The sequence below is a fragment of the Oncorhynchus tshawytscha genome, linkage group LG05 (genome assembly GCF_018296145.1).
Source record: "Oncorhynchus tshawytscha isolate Ot180627B linkage group LG05, Otsh_v2.0, whole genome shotgun sequence".
In the NCBI taxonomy this organism is placed as follows: domain Eukaryota; kingdom Metazoa; phylum Chordata; class Actinopteri; order Salmoniformes; family Salmonidae; genus Oncorhynchus; species Oncorhynchus tshawytscha.
The window spans coordinates 36,719,941-36,738,412 of record NC_056433.1 but is presented as its reverse complement, the minus strand read 5'-3'; the positions used below and the strand labels follow the sequence as shown (position 1 = coordinate 36,738,412).

The 18,472-nt window shown below is 41.5% G+C and overlaps 1 protein-coding gene across 1 annotated transcript; it reads right to left on the bottom strand.

Annotated features, from left to right (window-relative positions):
* Nucleotides 1-63: 63 nt before the first annotated feature.
* On the bottom strand, nt 64-18,002 carry trmt6 (tRNA methyltransferase 6 non-catalytic subunit). The gene is made up of 12 exons (XM_024420841.2): nt 17,715-18,002; nt 17,217-17,347; nt 16,997-17,106; nt 16,296-16,387; nt 16,102-16,185; nt 15,786-15,910; nt 2,423-2,593; nt 2,135-2,307; nt 1,910-1,995; nt 1,213-1,315; nt 646-732; nt 64-539 (listed from the first exon to the last, which is right to left on the bottom strand). Exons 1-12 carry the CDS (start codon nt 17,819-17,821, stop codon nt 378-380), a joined length of 1,431 nt encoding a protein of 476 aa, XP_024276609.1. The 5' UTR covers nt 17,822-18,002; the 3' UTR covers nt 64-377.
* Nucleotides 18,003-18,472: the final 470 nt, after the last annotated feature.

The following is an 18,472-nucleotide window of genomic DNA, read 5'->3' as shown; positions in this document are numbered from 1 at the left end:
TTCTTCGAAACAATTATACAAAGAACTTTAATACCTCATGAACGCAGGGCTTATCAACAGTAATAGTATCTTTAGAGCACTGCATTTTATTGAAATTCATACACACAGATGTGTTACGGGATGAGTCTGCGAAAACAAATGGCTTCTTTATTGCACCACGGCGCATTCTTCAAAAAATATGTAATGATAACGAAATGCTGCATATGGGAGATAAGAGCTTTGGAGAGCAGCTCCAGGGCTCAATAGCAGCCAAATTATTATATAACTGATCTTAAGATGCGTGAGAGAATTCAGTCCTATCCCACAAGTACAGTTAAATGATGTCATCAATGATATAAATTTCACAACAAATGGGTGACCGCAATACGTTTTAAGTGTTATCCCTCTGTGGTCTCTGTGAGTTTCAGTCGCTTTGCGGCTGGCTCCTCTCCTCTCGTTGGGCCCATCTTCGGCGTATCCGTAGAAACGGTCGTCCCTGAGAGGAGGTAGCCCCCGCCCCCACTCATCAGCAGCACAGGGTGCGTCCTGTTAGGCAACACCTACACACACAAACACAGGAAGTGAGGTCAGAGGTAAAAGTTAGTGCTGGTACTACAAACATGGATGCTTCCACAGAGGTACAGTTCAGTTTGAAAATGATTATACCTGGTAATGTCTGATCCAGGAATCGGTGAGTCGCAGGCTGACTGCTCCGCCTTGTTCCCTGAGCTTTGTATAGCACTCTATCAGAGGCTGTGGGAGAGAGAGATTTAATAACAGAGTAGCAACGAAGGCCATAACAGAGTGAACATGACAGGGGTGATATTTCCGAACTCCAGACTAGATTACACACTGTTTTATCAGTGGTTTTGATAGGAGATTTCCCACTGCAGAAAGTCAATAAATGTATAATGGCAGTACACTAGGGTCTACTGGCAACAAACTATGAAGGGTCTGTAGTACACAAAGTTTTGGTTGTAAAGTAAGATGATGATTAAATACGCTACATTATTAAGAACACGACACACACTAGAAAGTATGCCCGGTTCGATACACGTATCGCAATACTCTTTAATATCGTGACAAGAAAACAAAACACAAAGCAGGTTTTTTATAGGAGCAAAGAGTTTGGTCTGCTTCGTGTTTTCATTTTTGCCATGGGAAAAATATTGCAATACTGGTATCGTCATCAGTACTACTAGGAAGCATACTGGAGAACACTCCAAATCACACCTCTTTGTATTGAGAGTACACTACAAAGGGTCTGGAGGGGGCGAGGAACTTGATAAGGCCCAGAAGAACTGGACAGGGGTGGAACCGACTGGCAATCACCAACCTGAGGAGGAGAACAGAGGTATTAAACACATATTTTACTACCAGTGTGGGGCCCTGTTCGAACAACATTAACATGTTTTCTTCTTTCTATCCTCCCTCCCGGTGAAAACTGAGCTGGCAAAACTTGACAGACGAAAGCCCTCGCCTCACCGACAAAAACCAAATGAATAAACACAGGATGAGATGACGTGTGCTGAAAGCCCAGACATCAATCGTCTTTAACTAGACGCGTCACACCTCTCTCCCTTCTGAGCAAGGTAACCGCTGAGCGATCCCCTTTTTTGCTCGTCTTGCGCGGACACGAAGATGTCAGCATGGCCGTGTTTCACTGATTTTTAGACAGTGCAAGAAAACACCACCATCCCGGCAGAGCAGAAACTGTCACTGTGATTATTTACACGGATTAATTAACTCACGTGTCAAGGGGGTGTAATCTTAGTGCCACAGAGCTGTTATACTGGTTATTAGTGCTCATACATGTTTATTACCTCTTATTAATGGTTTCATAAACAAGTCTAGAGTTCACTGTCGCCAAGTGTTATTAAAACAGAAAGATGGTGGAAGGGGGTGAGAGAGATGAGAGAACAGGGCTGACCCGTCAGCGTTCCTCCCTTCCAGCACGGCGGCAGCAGCAGCTAGTTTCTTCCTCTTCTCCTCCATCTTCACCTTCTTCTCCTGGCCCTAAAACACAACACACAGTTGCTGTTCAATTTGCACGCCATTGATCGGACTAAGTTGAACAAATCTTTGGAACACGCAAGCATGAACAGGTGTGACAAACAACAGACACCATTTGCTGCTTTACTATGCGCTGTCATACTCTGATCTCTCTAAGTTTCTCCCTCTCCTCTCTCTCCTTGTCCGCGGCAGGGTCTGTACTGGTACTAGTCTCCATGCATTGGTCCTCTGTGTCTGGGCTGCACTCCTTGCTTTCTGCCTTCTCTGAGTCAGTCTGGGTCAGGTTGGACTTGTCCCCATTGGCCTGTCCGGAATCTGCAGTTGTGACAAAAAAAAAAAAAAAAAACTTGATCAATTCAATAGATAAGATAGTATAGCATTTGTTGGTCTATTAAATGATTACATTCCTAGTATAAACACAAACGCACACCTGCGTCTTTGTCTTTGGCCTCTGTGTCCAGTGCCCCCGCCAGCAGTGCGTTGACGTGACAGATGGGGAACTCATGGAGCGTGTCGTGGAAGTGGGAGGGGAACCCAAAGCTCTCCATCCCCGCCCTCACAGGACCTCCTCCTGGGTACATCTGCACCACTGACCCGTAGCCTGGATGAGAGAGAGAGGAGAGAGACAGAATATGAAGATGGAAGTGTCACCCTCCCAGGGCAAAGAACCTTGGTGTGACCCTGGACAACATCCTGTCGTTCTCTGCTAACGTCAAAGCAGTGACCCGCTTCTGCAGCTTCATGCAACATCCATAGAGCACGACCTTTCCTACCCATGCCCGCGACGTTCAGGCCCCACCCTACCTCGATTGTATCTGTCAAATTTAAGGCCCTGCCTGAAAGCCTGAAATCATTAGCTGCTCCTTTCTGTCCGTCACTTGCTCCCTGCACTCAGCTCACTCTGAACACGCTTCTGTTCATGGCGGTGTGAGTATCCATAGCAGCCCGCGGATGGTTTTATTTGGGTTCTGAGCAAAAACAACATTATTATTTTTGTATTATTATTTATTAAGGCTGTAAAAACTCCAGTAAATCAGTTCCAAGTGATTTTAATTGAATAAATCTTAAAGAAGTATTCCCACACATAACATAGAGACACATGATCGCATCCAAATGTGAGCAAGGTTTGAAATGATTATGTTTTAGCCAAACGTATCTGTTCGGGCTTCTTGTGGTCAATTTGCAGTTGACAAATGATTTATAATTATGTTCCGGTCCCCGACCATCCTCTCAAGACAAAATCAGCTTGCAGCTGAATAGAGTTGATGCTCCTTGCATACATTTTAAAATCAAAACAATACATCTGTGTTTTTACCAATCTAACTACATAACAATAATGTTAATAATTTTATTTCAATGGTAACCCTAAACTGGGTATATCAAGATGTAGCCTAGGCCTATCCACAATACAGGTGAATGCATATTCAATAGTAGTGTGTGCATACATTGAGTTATTGAGCTTGTTTTGGTTTATCAGTGGAGTCTATGGTGCTACCGATGACAAACAATCAGTTTGCCTTCCATATTAGCCTATGGATCAACAACATTTGCATATAAGCATCACTCCAGCATATCACGCCTGTATGGAAGGACATCATATTGTCACGCCCTGACCATAGAGAGCTTAGGTCGGGGTGTGACTAGGGTGGGTGATCTAGGTGATTTATATTTCTATGTTGGCCTGGTATGGTTCCCAATCAGAGGCAGCTGTTTATTGTTGTCTCTGATTGGGGATCATATTTAGGCAGCCATTTCTCCTTTGTGTTTTGTGGGATCTTGACTATGGATAGTTGCCTGTTAGCACTATTGTTAGCTTCACGTTTCTTTTGAGATTTTTTGTTTTGTTTTGCTGTGAGTTTCACATAGTAATAAAAAGATGTGGAACCCAGATCACGCTGCGCTTTGGTCCACTTGGGTAGTTTATCTATCCGTCAAGAAATAAGCGGGTTGAGACTTGATCCTACTGCTACGCCTGAATAGAGAGAGGCTGTAAAGGTGTCAGCATGCTTCAGTTCGGCTGGCGCCTAGTACAAGTCGGGGTAGCCAAACCAAACGAATGTCATTGCATACTCCCTTTAAAGACTTCCGCTTGAAAATTGAGGAAAAAGCGCCAATAGTTCTGTATGTCTATTTTGAGACGCCGTAGCCAGTATACACTTCCTCAAAATAGTCACAATTAATCTAAATTAACTCCAGAAATCGGTTATTCATTTTAGTCACGCAATTTTACAGTGCAGTATTTCTCAATGAAAAAATGTGCATGAAAATGACTCGTCTCTCATTGAATGACATCGAAGACTTTATTGCAGAATCCCTACTGTTAACCATTCACAGACAAAGGGTGCGTAGACTTCAGCTTGCTACAGACATTTTTTTTGTGCCCGAACAGCTGAAAGAAAACACCAGACACCTTAACTCCGGCTTCCTATCACATCTCCCTCCATCGCTCATTTCACTTGGTGCACATTCAAAATGGTAACCAGCTAACGAGCTATTAGCCAATGTAGCTAACTATCTGATATCTTAACATCATGTTTATCTAACCAGCTAATATAGCTAGCTAGCCAACACCACAGAGGAGTAATCTTTCCTAAAAGGTCACATACAGTGCCTTGCGAAAGTATTCGGCCCCCTTGAACTTTGCGACCTTTTGCCACATTTCAGGCTTCAAACATAAAGATATCAAAATGTATTTTTTTGTGAAGAATCAACAACAAGTGGGACACAATCATGAAGTGGAACAACATTTATTGGATATTTCAAACTTTTTAACAAATCAAAAACTGAAAAATTGGGCGTGCAAAATTATTCAGCCCCTTTACTTTAAGTGCAGCAAACTCTCTCCAGAAGTTCAGTGAGGATCTCTGAATGATCCAATGTTGACCTAAATGACTAATGATGATAAATACAATCCACCTGTGTGTAATCAAGTCTCCGTATAAATGCACCTGCACTGTGATAGTCTCAAAGCGCAGAGAGCATCACGAAGAACAAGGAACACACCAGGCAGGTCCGAGATACTGTTGTGAAGAAGTTTAAAGCCGGATTTGGATACAAAAAGATTTCCCAAGCTTTAAACATCCCAAGGAGCACTGTGCAAGCGATAATATTGAAATGGAAGGAGTATCAGACCACTGCAAATCTACCAAGACCTGGCCATCCCTCTAAACTTTCAGCTCATACAAGGAGAAGACTGATCAGAGATGCAGCCAAGAGGCCCATGATCACTCTGGATGAACTGCAGAGATCTACAGCTGAGGTGGGAGACTCTGTCCATAGGACAACAATCAGTCGTATATTGCACAAATCTGGCCTTTATGGAAGAGTGGCAAGAAGAAAGCCATTTCTTAAAGATATCCATAAAAAGTGTTGTTTAAAGTTTGCCACAAGCCACCTGGGAGACACACCAAACATGTGGAAGAAGGTGCTCTGGTCAGATGAAACCAAAATTGAACTTTTTGGCAACAATGCAAAACGTTATGTTTGGCGTAAAAGCAACACAGCTCATCACCCTGAACACATCATCCCCACTGTCAAACATGGTGGTGGCAGCATCATGGTTTGGGCTGCTTTTCTTCAGCAGGGACAGGGAAGATGGTTAAAATTGATGGGAAGATGGATGGAGCCAAATACAGGACCATTCTGGAAGAAAACCTGATGGAGTCTGCAAAAGACCTGAGACTGGGACGGAGATTTGTCTTCCAACAAGACAATGATCCAAAACATAAAGCAAAATCTACAATGGAATGGTTCAAAAATAAACATATCCGGGTGTTAGAATGGCCAAGTCAAAGTCCAGACCTGAATCCAATCGAGAATCTGTGGAAAGAACTGAAAACTGCTGTTCACAAATGCTCTCCATCCAACCTCACTGAGCTCAAGCTGTTTTGCAAGGAGGAATGGGAAAAAATTCCAGTCTCTCGATGTGCAAAACTGATAGAGACATACCAAGCGACTTACAGCTGTAATCGCAGCAAAAGGTGGCGCTACAAAGTATTAACTTAAGGGGGGCTGAATAATTTTGCACGCCCAATTTTTCAGGTTTTGATTTGTTAAAAAAAGTTTGAAATATCCAATAAATGTCGTTCCACTTCATGATTGTGTCCCACTTGTTGTTGATTCTTCACAAAAAAATACAGTTTTATATCTTTATGTTTGAAGCCTGAAATGTGGCAAAAGGTTGCAAAGTTCAAGGGGGCCGAATACTTTCGCAAGGCACTGTAGCTATCTGCTGGTAAGCTTGCTTATTGCATCCATGTCTGGGCACATTGACAAGCCTTATTAGTGAATTAATTTAACAAATATTTGCAACAGGAGTTTGATTTTGGCCACTGTGTCAATTCATACCTGCTGCTAATTTTCCCAGTTAGACATTCCTCAGTAATGTGCAGTGCTCGTGGCTCATGCGTTGAGTGGCAGCTGGCATAGCAGCAGTTTTGATATATAGACTCGCAGAAGAAGGGCTGATACACAAGAAAATGACAACATCAGCCCGATATATCGATATCTCGTTCTCTACAAGGAACATGATTGTTTTCTGTGAAATAATCTCTCCTGTGTTATATTTGATCAGGTTGAAGCACTTTTGACACCATGTTGTGATCTTAGTCAGATAGGACTGTCATTGTGCAGCAATGGTGGAACCAGCTTCCCTCTGAAGCTAGGACAGGAGAGTCCCTGCCCATCTTTCGAAAACATCTAAAACCCTATCTCTTCAAAGAGTATCTTAAATAATCCCACAGCACCCCCCCGTCCCCCCTCGCACCACTCCCCACCCTAACAAAAAAAATTGCTTTCGTAAACTAACACTCGCACTTTAATACCCCCGCCCCCCTTATTAGCGGACTTTGCTGATAGCTATTTTGAGGGAAAATGTTTACTATGACGATGATACAGTGCATTCGGAAAATATTCAGACTCCTTGACTTTTTCAACATTTTGTTACGTTACAGCCTTATTCTAAAATTGATTAAATCGTGTCACCCACCTCAATCTACACACAATACCCCATAATGACAAAGCAAAACAGGTTTTTAGAATTTTTGCTAAATGAAAAATACTGAAATAGCACATTTACTTATGTATTCAGACACTTATGTATTCACACTACTCAGTACTTTGTTGAAGGACCTTTGGCAGCAACTACAGACTCAAGTATTCTTGGGTATGTCTGGACTTTCATTAATGTGATGACTGTTATCGACTCAAACTATGTTTAATTGTTACCTGATTAAATTATTCATGTAGCAATTAACTCATAAGGAAGAAGTTACTCTCCACGGGAGAAGTTATTTAACGAGTTATCTTGAGTTTATTTCGGGAAATGGTATAAGATATATCAATAACAGTAATTTATTAATCATTACCTCATACATATGTCTCATTCTGAACGTCGCAGACCTCTTGAATCCGCAAGAACCCCAGCCTTTTCTGATCATTCAGTACAACACAAATGTATTTAGATAATTTATTAACTAACTAAATAATAATAACAGAATACACACACACACACACACACACACACACACACTTACATGAGACAAAAGTCCCTAGTGGACTGACACAATGTGATGGCTTGTTACACATACAGAGAGGGAGGGGTAGATAAAAAGAGGGAGAGACAAAAAAAGAGTCAAACTTATCATACATATATTTGGAAACTACGCTCACAGTAATCAGAATACTTAATACCCTAACCAGCGCCCATGCGATAAGAAATGCAATGTATATATTAACGCGTAAATGTCTTTGTCATCTATCTCTGTTGAACCAAATAACCCTTCTATGTGGACAGGGTAGCTATAGTTCATGCATCGGTGTAAGGCTTCGGCTTGTCCACCTGAGGTCACCATGTCCTTTTTAGTTGTAGAGCTTCTCTGGTAGTGGAGTGTTCAAGTAGAATACCTACTCAGATGCGCCAGTGATTGTCTGAGTTGGGATTTCTTCCTTCCCACCCTGTGTCTTTAATCAAAGTTCTGGGACCACTTTCACAGGCACAGCTGCAGACTGAATGTTTCTGGTCTCGTAGTGGAGGTTATCTTCTCACCTCGTGTTGAGTCTCAGAGTTTCAACCATTCGTAACGTTGAGCTCACGCTGTCCGTCTGCTGGTCTGAATATGTTCATTCTTAGCGAGTTCTTTTAAGCACTCTGGTCAGAAAGGGCAGTTCCACCACACTGACACACTCCTCTGACCTCATTTGGAGCGTAGCTTAGTTAAAATTATGATCTCGTTAGAAAACTAAAATTACACTCCCATCTAAACAAAAAAAGGTTTAATCGTTCTTCATATTGTATTAACATCAAATTGGATGGAAACTTAACAGTCAAAGGGGGTTTCCTTCCTAAGTTACAGTATTTTCGTTATACAGTTAATGACATCACAAAATAAACAATATGACATGACTATTCTTTAGATCCACACTGACCATTCCTAACATCCCTATCACAGAAATATTGTTCTAAGATTCACTTTTTGGGTGTTATTGTTTTTTTGCAGCAAAAGTCTTCTGAGGGGACAAAGGCATTGCTTTGGTAATACTAGAGAGCAGAAGTTAAATTACCCTCCTCCCTAATTTATGACAGTGTGTTAAGGTGTCAAAACCAGCCCAGCAGTCCTCTCCTCTCCTGTGGGAGAGATGGGGTCTGGCTATCTGTCAGCCATTTGCCAAGCTGATCTGAGGGCTGGATACTCGACTAGGAGAGTCATGACAGGTATGACGCTCCAAGCTTGGCACACCTGCATTTGGGGAGTATCTCCCTTTCTTCTCTGCAGATCTTCTCAAGCTCTGTCAGGTTGGATGGGGAGCGTTGCTGCAGAGATGTTCGATCGGGTTCAAGTCCTGGCTCTGGCTGGGCCACTCAAGGACACACCTGCGTTGTCTTGGATGTGTGCTTAAGGTCATTGTCCTGGTGGAAGGTGAACCTTTGCCCCAGTCGGAGGTCCTGAGCAGGCTTTCATCAAGGATCGCTCTGTACTTTTCTCCGTTCATTCCCCCCCCTTTGATCCTCAATAGTCTCTCAATCCCTGCCACTGAAAAACATCCCCACAGCATGATGCTGCCACCACCATGCTTCACCGTAGGGGTGGTTCTAGGTTTTCTCCAGACGTGACGCTTGGCATTCAGGCCAAAGTGTTCAATCTTGGTTTCATCAGACCAGAGAATCTTGTTTCTCATGGTCAGAGTATTTAGGCTTTTTGTAAACTCCAAGTGGGCTGTCATGTGCCTTTTACTGAGTGGCTTCCGTCTGGCCACTCTACCATAAAAGCCTGATTGGTGGAGTGCTGCAGAGATGGGAGAACCTTCCAGAAAGACAACCATCTCCATAGAAGAACTCTGGAGCTCTATCAGAGTGACCATAGGGTAGCCAGCTCTAGGAAGTCTTGGTGGTTCCAAACTTCTTCCAATTAAGAATGATGGAGGTCACTGTGTTCTTGGAGCCCTTCCATGCTGCAGACATTTGTTGGTACCCTTCCCCAGATCAGTGCCTTGACACAATCCTGTCTCGGAGCTCTACGGACAATTCATTTGACCTCATGGCTTGTTTTTTTCCCATGACATGCACTGTTAACTGTGGGACCTTATATAGACAGGTGTGTGCCTTTCCTAATCAAATAAATTTACCACAGGTGGACTCCAATCAAGCTGTAGACATTTCAAGGATGATCAATGGAAACAGGATGCACCTAAATTGAGTATCATAGCAAAGGGTCTGAATACTTATGTAAATAAGGTATGTTTATTTTTTATACATTTGCAAAACATAAACTGTTTTCACTTTGTCATTATGGGGTAGTGTGTAAATGATGCAGATTATATTATTTATCCATTTTAGAATAAGGCTGTAACGTAAGAAAATGTGGAAAAAGTCAAGGGGTCTGAATACTGTGGCAGTCATGGGCTGTGGCAGTCATGACATTTTGTCCGCTGGTTATTGTCATGCAAAAGACTGCCTGTCTCACGGTAATTTACCGTTAATTAACACACGCACATTTAGCATCTCCATGCCTCAATGAATACAAGCCGCTGATGCGCGCCTTTGGAAAATACCACAATAAATACATGATTTATTTTAGGCAGATCTAAAGAAAGGTTATGACGAGGAAAATGTATTTCAGAAGAACAGAATGTAATTGGCCTATTGTATGTGATGTCACAGTGCAGTGCCATAGACTGTAGGCTTCTGCATTTTGAAGACAAGCTATGCTTATAAGTCCTGTGCCATTATTTTATAGTAAGAAGAATATAATTAAACTTAGGTGAATAAAATAGAACCAATATTTTTCCCCAATCCGGATCGAGTGCGTGGATATGGATAAGTGGATATGTTGAGCGTAAAAGTGATCAATTGAAACAAGTCCTATATGCTAGACTTAAGAGTTATTTGGAAACTTAAGTTGTGAATGACACAAACCTTAGAATGACGTAGAAATCCAAAGATATGGGCTGCACGATGAGACTATAAATCGGACCCATGTCGTCCAAGTTATACTTTTGACTCATCTGTCCATAGAACATTCTTTCAAGATTCTTGATCATCCTCCAGGTGCTTTTTTGTCATAATTGAGTCAACTTTTTGGATGACATGGGTCCCATTATGCCCGGCGAAAACCAAACACTGCATTTCATAGTAAGAACCTCAAACCAATGGTCAAGCATGGTGGTGGTAGTATGATTGTTTGAGGATGCTTTGCTGCCTCAGGACCTGGACGACTTGCCTTAAAAGGAAGAACCATAAATTCTGCTCTGTGTCAGAGAATTCTACAGGACAATGACAGGCCATCCGTCTGTGAGCTGAAGCGCAGCTGGGTCATGCAGCAAGGTTGAAGATCTGATAACATTCAGTTTTTTAAATAGAGATTATCAGAAAGGGGGCAAATACTTTTTCACGGCACTGTATTTCACTCCACACATCAACCACTGTTTGAGGAGCATGTTCTCGCTGTGCGACAAATTATATTCCGCCCAATATAATTTGCAGATACCCAGTGCTTAATTTGGGAAAACAAGTTACATCTGTTTGGGAACATCAATAGTAACATGTTTTCAAAACAAAACATATTTCATTAAAATGTTGACAGGCCATCTGTGCCACAGGAGTTTGGTAGCACCTTAATTGGGGAGAATGGGCTTGTGGTAAAGGCTGGAGTGGAATCAGTAGAATGGGATCAAATGCATCAAACACATGGTTTCCAGGTGTTTGGTGCCATTCCATTTGCTCCGTTCTGGACATTATTATGAGCCGTTCTCCCCTCAGCAGCCTCCACTGCTCTGCATGCGCGAGAAGGGAATGAAGGAGATGAGATGGAAAAGCACAGTGGTGAGATATTCTATAAATAGCTAAAAGGTAATGTGTCAGCCTATTAATTATGAAAATATACAAAATCCACTATTACTAGACCATTCAAAACCAAATACAAATTCTCTATCATCGTAGGACAACTGTAAGCCGCCCTGCACAATCAATGAACCAACAGCATCGCCTAGGGCGATACTTTCCCTCCCAGACTCGTGGGTAATACAGTCCACACTTAAAGGCAATTACTATAATTAATTTAATTTCGGAGTATAGGCTAGACAAATTATGTACCAAAGACATCTGAAATCCATTTTGTTTTATGTTTTTCTGCTGTGTGTAATATGCAGTAAACTCAAACCTTTTTTTATTTTTTAAATAAGGTTTACCATCATTTTAATTCAGGTATTTTCAGCCTTAGGCTCATATATAGTCCTTTGCGTGTGCATAAGTTCTAATATGTGTACGGGCGTTATGGAATGAATCATCACCTTAGAAAGTGCAGTCCGTTTTGTTTTTGAGGCTTCTACAACGACCATGTTTTCGACTCAGTTTCAACCGGTTAAAAACGCTTTCTTCAAATTGATCATCACAGTGAGGTGAGTTTTAAACGCATGATACTGTTTGGATGATAAGTGTTCGGTGTGATTTTTCAATAGCATTGATGTTAGAGGGACAATAGAATGCCGAGTACCAGGTCATTAGCGACCTGATGGTAATTAGCGAGTTGGTACCAAAATGTCCAGAGCACATTTTAGGGCACTGAGCAAATTTCAGGTCTGCTGAGCGCAAACTTCAACGTTGTGAAAATTCTTCCAGCACTGTGTGAACACAGAGGCTGTACCCGCTTTAAGTTACAGTTTTAACAGTGGCCAAGTAGGCTATCGCAGCTATTTGATCATGATGTAGGCCTACCAGAGTGGCCTACTATCAAAAACAATGGAATGTAGGCCTACAGTCCATGAGTCTTTTCAAAAAAACTTGCAGGGCTTGACAACCTGTTTATACACTTGTACTTCAGACACGGAGGTGACTGAAAATGTTTTTTTTTGTTTGATGGAAGAAACCACCACAAAATAAAATGCATTATTATTCTCATGCCATTAATACAGACAATCAGACAAATTATGCTACCCTCTCCGTATTGGCCACTTAGCGTATTCAATCTACTTTCAAAATACAACACTGCCCCTTTAAGACAAAAAAAAGGCTCTTTACCTGACTTGCTTTTTCAAATATGTCTAGAAATGTACACATTTTGTGCTCTTGAAGGAAGCAATCACTCCCCTATCGCTGCCTACAAATGATCTATAACTGGGCTAATAACTCAATAACTAGCAAAGGATATAAACAAAATATGCACACGTGGCTACAAGCAGCTCTCGCTTTGATCTCAACACATGCGCATCTACCGGCGGTCACGAGTCATGAAGACAGTCAAATTCCAAATGACCGTTTAGTTACGGTAATTAGGCTTCTCCAAGCTCTGATGATGCTGCTGGTCATTAGTAGCCTACCAAACTTGCTAACTGCCTGGTACTCAGCACTAATTGCTCTGACATCAATGCAAATGTTTGGAAAATCTAATCAAACACTTAATGAGAGCCCAGGAGCTCATGTTGCACAACATTTCTATAGGCTACGCAATTGCGGAAGAAAACAGAGTGATGGCTGCTAATAAAAAGACGAGCATCCCATCAGCTTTCTATAGGCTAGACCTACTATATTCATTTCTCAACTTTCCTAATATTAAGCACACTGCTTATATTTACAACATGAGTATAGCCTACCTGGCAGGCATGAAAATAACCCACGGGAAAAAGCGTCCTCCATTTGCAATTTAAGTGCATTTATGTTTTGATACAGGTGCATGATAATAGTCCATTCTAAATCAAAACAAAAGTCATACATATTACTTGGTATGTAAAAGACAAGATTAAATCAAGAATAGTCTGATGGGTGACAATATTAGCCTATCACTTGTGAATTATACCAAATCAAATAGTATTTGTCACATACGCCGAATACAACAGGTGTAGTAGACTTTACAGTGACATGCTTACTTACAAGCCATTAACCAACAATGCAGTTAAGGAAAATATATATTTTTTAAAACAATAAAATTATATTATTATCACTTGTGAATAATAAGAAACAATGCCTTTTTTTGTTGACTTCTTCAAATCATAGTCGCACACCTTATGTAGCCTAGCCCATAGGCTTATATGTTTTAATAAGGTTTGTATCACAACTAAAGTGGCCAAATAACTTCTTAAAATGAAGCACATTAATCCGCTTTACAGGGGGTTTAGAGTCTAACTGGGATACATAAGCTGCAAGTGAGTTTCAAGTTTGGGGAAGATTGTTTTCACCATAAAAATGTGCCTTTATAATAAAAGCATTACATGCATAATCGCATTTGCGGTCACTTTTGATAATGGTGTTTTCCACTAATGGAACAGTCGTGCTTATGGCCTACTACCATGTGCTCATTACTTCACTTATAATGTTAAGAAATAGGTTAATAGTTTATCAACATTTTAAGCTAAACGTTCTGATCTGTTGCGTCAGCCACATTCCGTTAAAAAAAGTTGTTTTGGTGCTAGTGGTTGTATTAATTTGGGATCTATCGCATCCCACAACTGTCCCAGACTATGTATAGAATATTTATTTCTCGCACAGAATACGTCATACTATGGTGGACAGTAGATTGACATAGGCTAGTGCTTTTGCTGTCCGTTAGCCAACAAGATGAGTAGGCCTAACGAAAAGTAAATGTGGAGAGTTCTTCCAATATCTTCAATATGCACCTCGGAATTGGACAAGGACGCACGCAGTTATGTCCCCAATGTGTCTGTCTTCACTTGTACAATGGTGAGAAAGACCCGATCACGTGACCGACAGCCATGAAAGTGAGAGACGCTTCGGATTGCGTAGCAGACTCACGGAGAAAGGCACAACGCAGCACTCCGGGCCGCAAAAGGCATGGATTTTTTTAGGGTGCATTACGGCCACAAAGGGGATGCTGCCGTGAAATTTGAGTAATTATAAAGTGCTTGTCAAATTGTGAATGAGAGACTGATGAAGTGTGTACAGCCTGCACAAAAAAACAAAGCAGAGCTCATGCCTTTCAAGCAACTTTTTTCAAATCATCATTAAAGTCTCATAATGCAGCCTTAGAATGTATTAAAAACCAAAACATATAGCCCAACGTTTGTAGCACAAATAAAAAGTTAGTTTAATAACTCCAAACTAAGCATATAGGAGTACTTATTTCTTTGTTAACCGCTCAACGCAGAATAGCCTCATGTGCGCACTCCCTCAAATTGTTTGGAGAAAATATATTTTATTCAGCTTTGTTCAATTATATTCTTCATACTACAAAACATGGCCACGGAATTATAAGCAAATCTTGCCTGCTAAATGAACTACTGTAGCCCACAGCTATTCGGTATAGACACATCAGACATAACATAAGGACAACTCAGAGTATGCTATTCTGTTATTCTGAAATAGACTACATTTTCTTGATATCATGATTTTTTTATTTTAAATAAATAATGGATTTATTGTGAAGGTGTATGTAGGCTATATTACATGGATTTATTAGACCTTTTAAAATGGCTTGTAGGCTGTGTGTGGAAGCCAGGAGATGATAAATGTGTTTATGTTAATTGACGGTCAATTACTGTGAGACCGACAGCTTTTTGCTTGGCAATCACCGGCTAACAATCTTTCATGACCACCACAGCCCTACTCACGACCACAGCTATCAACACAGTCCAGTTCAAAGTAAATGGCAGATCCATATATGGCAATGGTCTATTTGCATATAGGCCTACTGCAGCTCTGATTGGTTGTCGGAACGGTCTGTGCAGACTCCTACTCTGGTGCGTTCTGCCTACAACAAAATCTCTTGCATTGTTTGTTTCGTTCTGTTGCATTGGAAGTGGCTAATATTGCATTGATTAGATCACCATTGCCACAGGAAAGGGAAACGTTGATAGTGTTAACTTTCTAGAGTTTTCCCTGTTAGTTAAGTGAAGTCATGACTCATGACTGCCGGTGTGGCATATGGTCACCGCAGCAGCTCTAGACCCACCTAGCTATTTTAAAGGTAAATGCACTAACTGTAAGTTGCTCTGGATAAGAGCATCTGCTAAATGACCAAAATGTAATGAAAAAATGTCTATTCGTTACAGGACCTTCCAATTGAAATGTATTACATAAAACGTTGACTGCTGACATGGCAGTCAGAGCATGGTAAACATAGACAGGGAATAGACCGGCTTGCCACAGAGCAAACACAATTCATAAACCATACAGAATTAAGCCATCATGTGCGAGTCCGATATGGCACCCTATTCCCTACATAGTGCACTACTTTTGAGGCTCTGTTCAAACCTACTACACTATATAGGGAATAGGGTGCCATTTTAAATGCAGGTCATGCCAGGTCTAGCCATGATACTTCCAGACATTTCTATAGTCCAGTTACCTCCCATCCTCTCCATGACAGCCCCCAGCACCAGTCCAGCACAGGTCTCAAACACCAGCACCTTACTGCCTGCATGGATATTCCCCAGAGTCAACATCTGGGCAAGGGTGTCATACCGCAGGTGGCTGGTGGAGGGAGGCAGAGACACAGTCTTGGTTACTACAACAACCACATACAATACAGAGAGGAACTTCTCTTAATAAAAACTGAATTTGGGCCCAGAGGTTTTCCTGACCACTTGACCTAGCCAGGAAAAAACATCAGGACCTACAAATAGGCCTCGGTATGACTTAGCTGGCATGGTGGCTACACTCACCATATCTTCCCTGGTTCTCTGCCATGGTACATCATAGCCAGGACACGACAGGAGGGCCTTAGAACCATCACACTGTTCTCATACCTGGAGGGAACAGAACACAAGACATTCAGAACTCAGAAAGCCTATTTCATTCATCACTAACCCTGGTCCTGGAGTGTGTGCGTGTATATATATATATTCCACTGACTCACTTTTTCTTTTTTTTCTTGATGTATTTCTCCTGTGCAAACTCAGTCTTGTCCCTGAATGTTGTACTGTTCTCTATCAGCTGCTGGACTATTTCCTATAGAAAGTGAAGTCAGAGGAGCATCCTCAACATAAACAAATCTTTCACCATGACTTCCAACGCATACTGAACAAAAACATAAATGCAACATGTAAAGCGTTGGTCCCATGTTTCATGAGCTGAAATAAAAGATCACAGAAATTGTCCATATGCACAAAATGCTTATTTCTCTCAAATTTTGTGCACAAATTTGTTTACATCCCCGTTCGTGAGCATGTCTCCTTTGCCATAATCCATCTAACTGACAGGTGTGGCATAATATGAACCTGAATAAACAGCATGATCATTACACGGGTGCACCTTGTGCTGGGGACAAAAGGCCATTCTAAAATGTGCAGTTTTGTTACAACACAATGCCACTTATGTCTAAAGTTGAGGGAGCGTGCAATTGGCATGCTTGACTGCCGGAATGTCCACCAGAGCTGTTGCCAGATAATTTCATGTTAATTTCTCTACCAATGTCGTTTTAGAGTCCAGCCTCACAACCGCAGACCACGTGTAACCACGTCAGTCCAGGATCTCCACTTCCGGGTAGTGACAACTAATCCACATTAATGACAACTAATCCACATTAATGACAACTAATCCACATATATCCAGAGGTACCTGTCCCTTCAGACCCTGCTCTTTGAGGGTCTCAATATCGTCTCTGGTGAGTTTCTGTGATTTCCCATCATCCAGAATGTTCCTGTTGTCCGTTCCTGCTTCCTTGGCATCTAAAGAGGCGCACAAAAACAAGACACAGACATCAACTCGGTGCCTGTACAACTGAATCCTTACTGGAATGAGAGAATAATGGAGATTGTCGTTGTCGGCATGTAGCTACCTGCAGAGCTCTCGACACATTTAGGTTTTCGTGGCTGCAGTGTCCCACCAGTCACAACTTCAAAGGTGGTACCATACAACTCCCCCACTGCATTGTCCAGGAAGAACCACTGCTTTTCAAATACTGTTTTCCTGGGGTTGGGAAGAAGACATGTCAGATAATCTCAAACGCACATTGACAACACAGTGAGTCCACTGTGATACACTACACTGACTACACAACTGGAGTACTGCCAATATGTCATCCAGCTTGAAGCTGGCAACATGACATTCTCCTCTATAAATGTAAAAATGCTACGTTAAAGTTACATGGCTGAGTATCCTACTCCTAGCTAGCAAGCAATGATGACAATTGGACAATGCTAATCCACCAGACATAGATTGCAAACTAGTAACACTAGTACAGGCAAAAGGTTCGACTTGACTGTGAAGCATTGTTAGCGAACGCAAATCAACAGATAATGCGATTGTGCATGTGCAAAGTTGTGTGAGGACTCACTTTTTCTTTTGAATCTGCACAGCTTTGTAGATGTCTCCTCGTTTCAGTACTACGTAGTCACCCTCATTCACTCTGTGCTGGGAGTCATTATCGCCATTGTCCGCCATTAGAAAGCTTGATAGCTAGCTTAGTAGTAAAGTCGATTTTTCACCCACTAGAATATGAGTTTTAAATCACCAAAGAGAATAGTAATGTACTGAAATCAAGTATTTTTGGGAGAGATCGCCTACTGAATGTACCCACGTGCTAGTCTGCATTTCCTTAGCATTCAGGACAATTAGTCGACGCTGTATCAATCGCTCATCGTACTCGACTCTGATTGGCTCATTGATGTTCGTAGAGCGTATCCTCCAATGGTAGAGAAGTACCAGGATTTTCTAGCTTCCGATAGGTGGTCGAGAAAAAAGGGTGAAAATCGACTTCAGAAATATCAATTTCGTTTGTGACTAGAAGACTACTAGCGGAAGTGTGGCTTTTGTAGCACATCATAATATAATAATCCCTAACCAAAACCTCATTCTCTTTACCGGCTACATTCATTACCCTAACCTGCTGCATAAATGATCTTAACCTGCTACGGAAAAGGCACTTCCGGTCGTGGCTCTGTTTTAGCTAGTCATCCCCGCCACGAATATATTTTTGTTGTTGTTGATACAATACACATTTCGAGATACTAACTAAACATTTCGAGAAACTAACTCGACATTTAAAGAGACTAACATGAAATTTCAAGATACTAACTTGACATTTCAAGACAG

Coding starts and splice junctions, on each gene's coding strand:
- trmt6 (XM_024420841.2), bottom strand. CDS start 17,821: ATGGCGGACAATGGCGATAATGACTCCCAGCACAGAGTGAATGAGGGT. Junction 16,186..16,295: donor ATCAAGAAAAAAAAGAAAAA/GTGAGTCAGTGG, acceptor TGTTCCCTCCAG/GTATGAGAACAGTGTGATGG. Junction 1,996..2,134: donor AGAAACTTAGAGAGATCAGA/GTATGACAGCGC, acceptor GTTGTGTTTTAG/GGCCAGGAGAAGAAGGTGAA.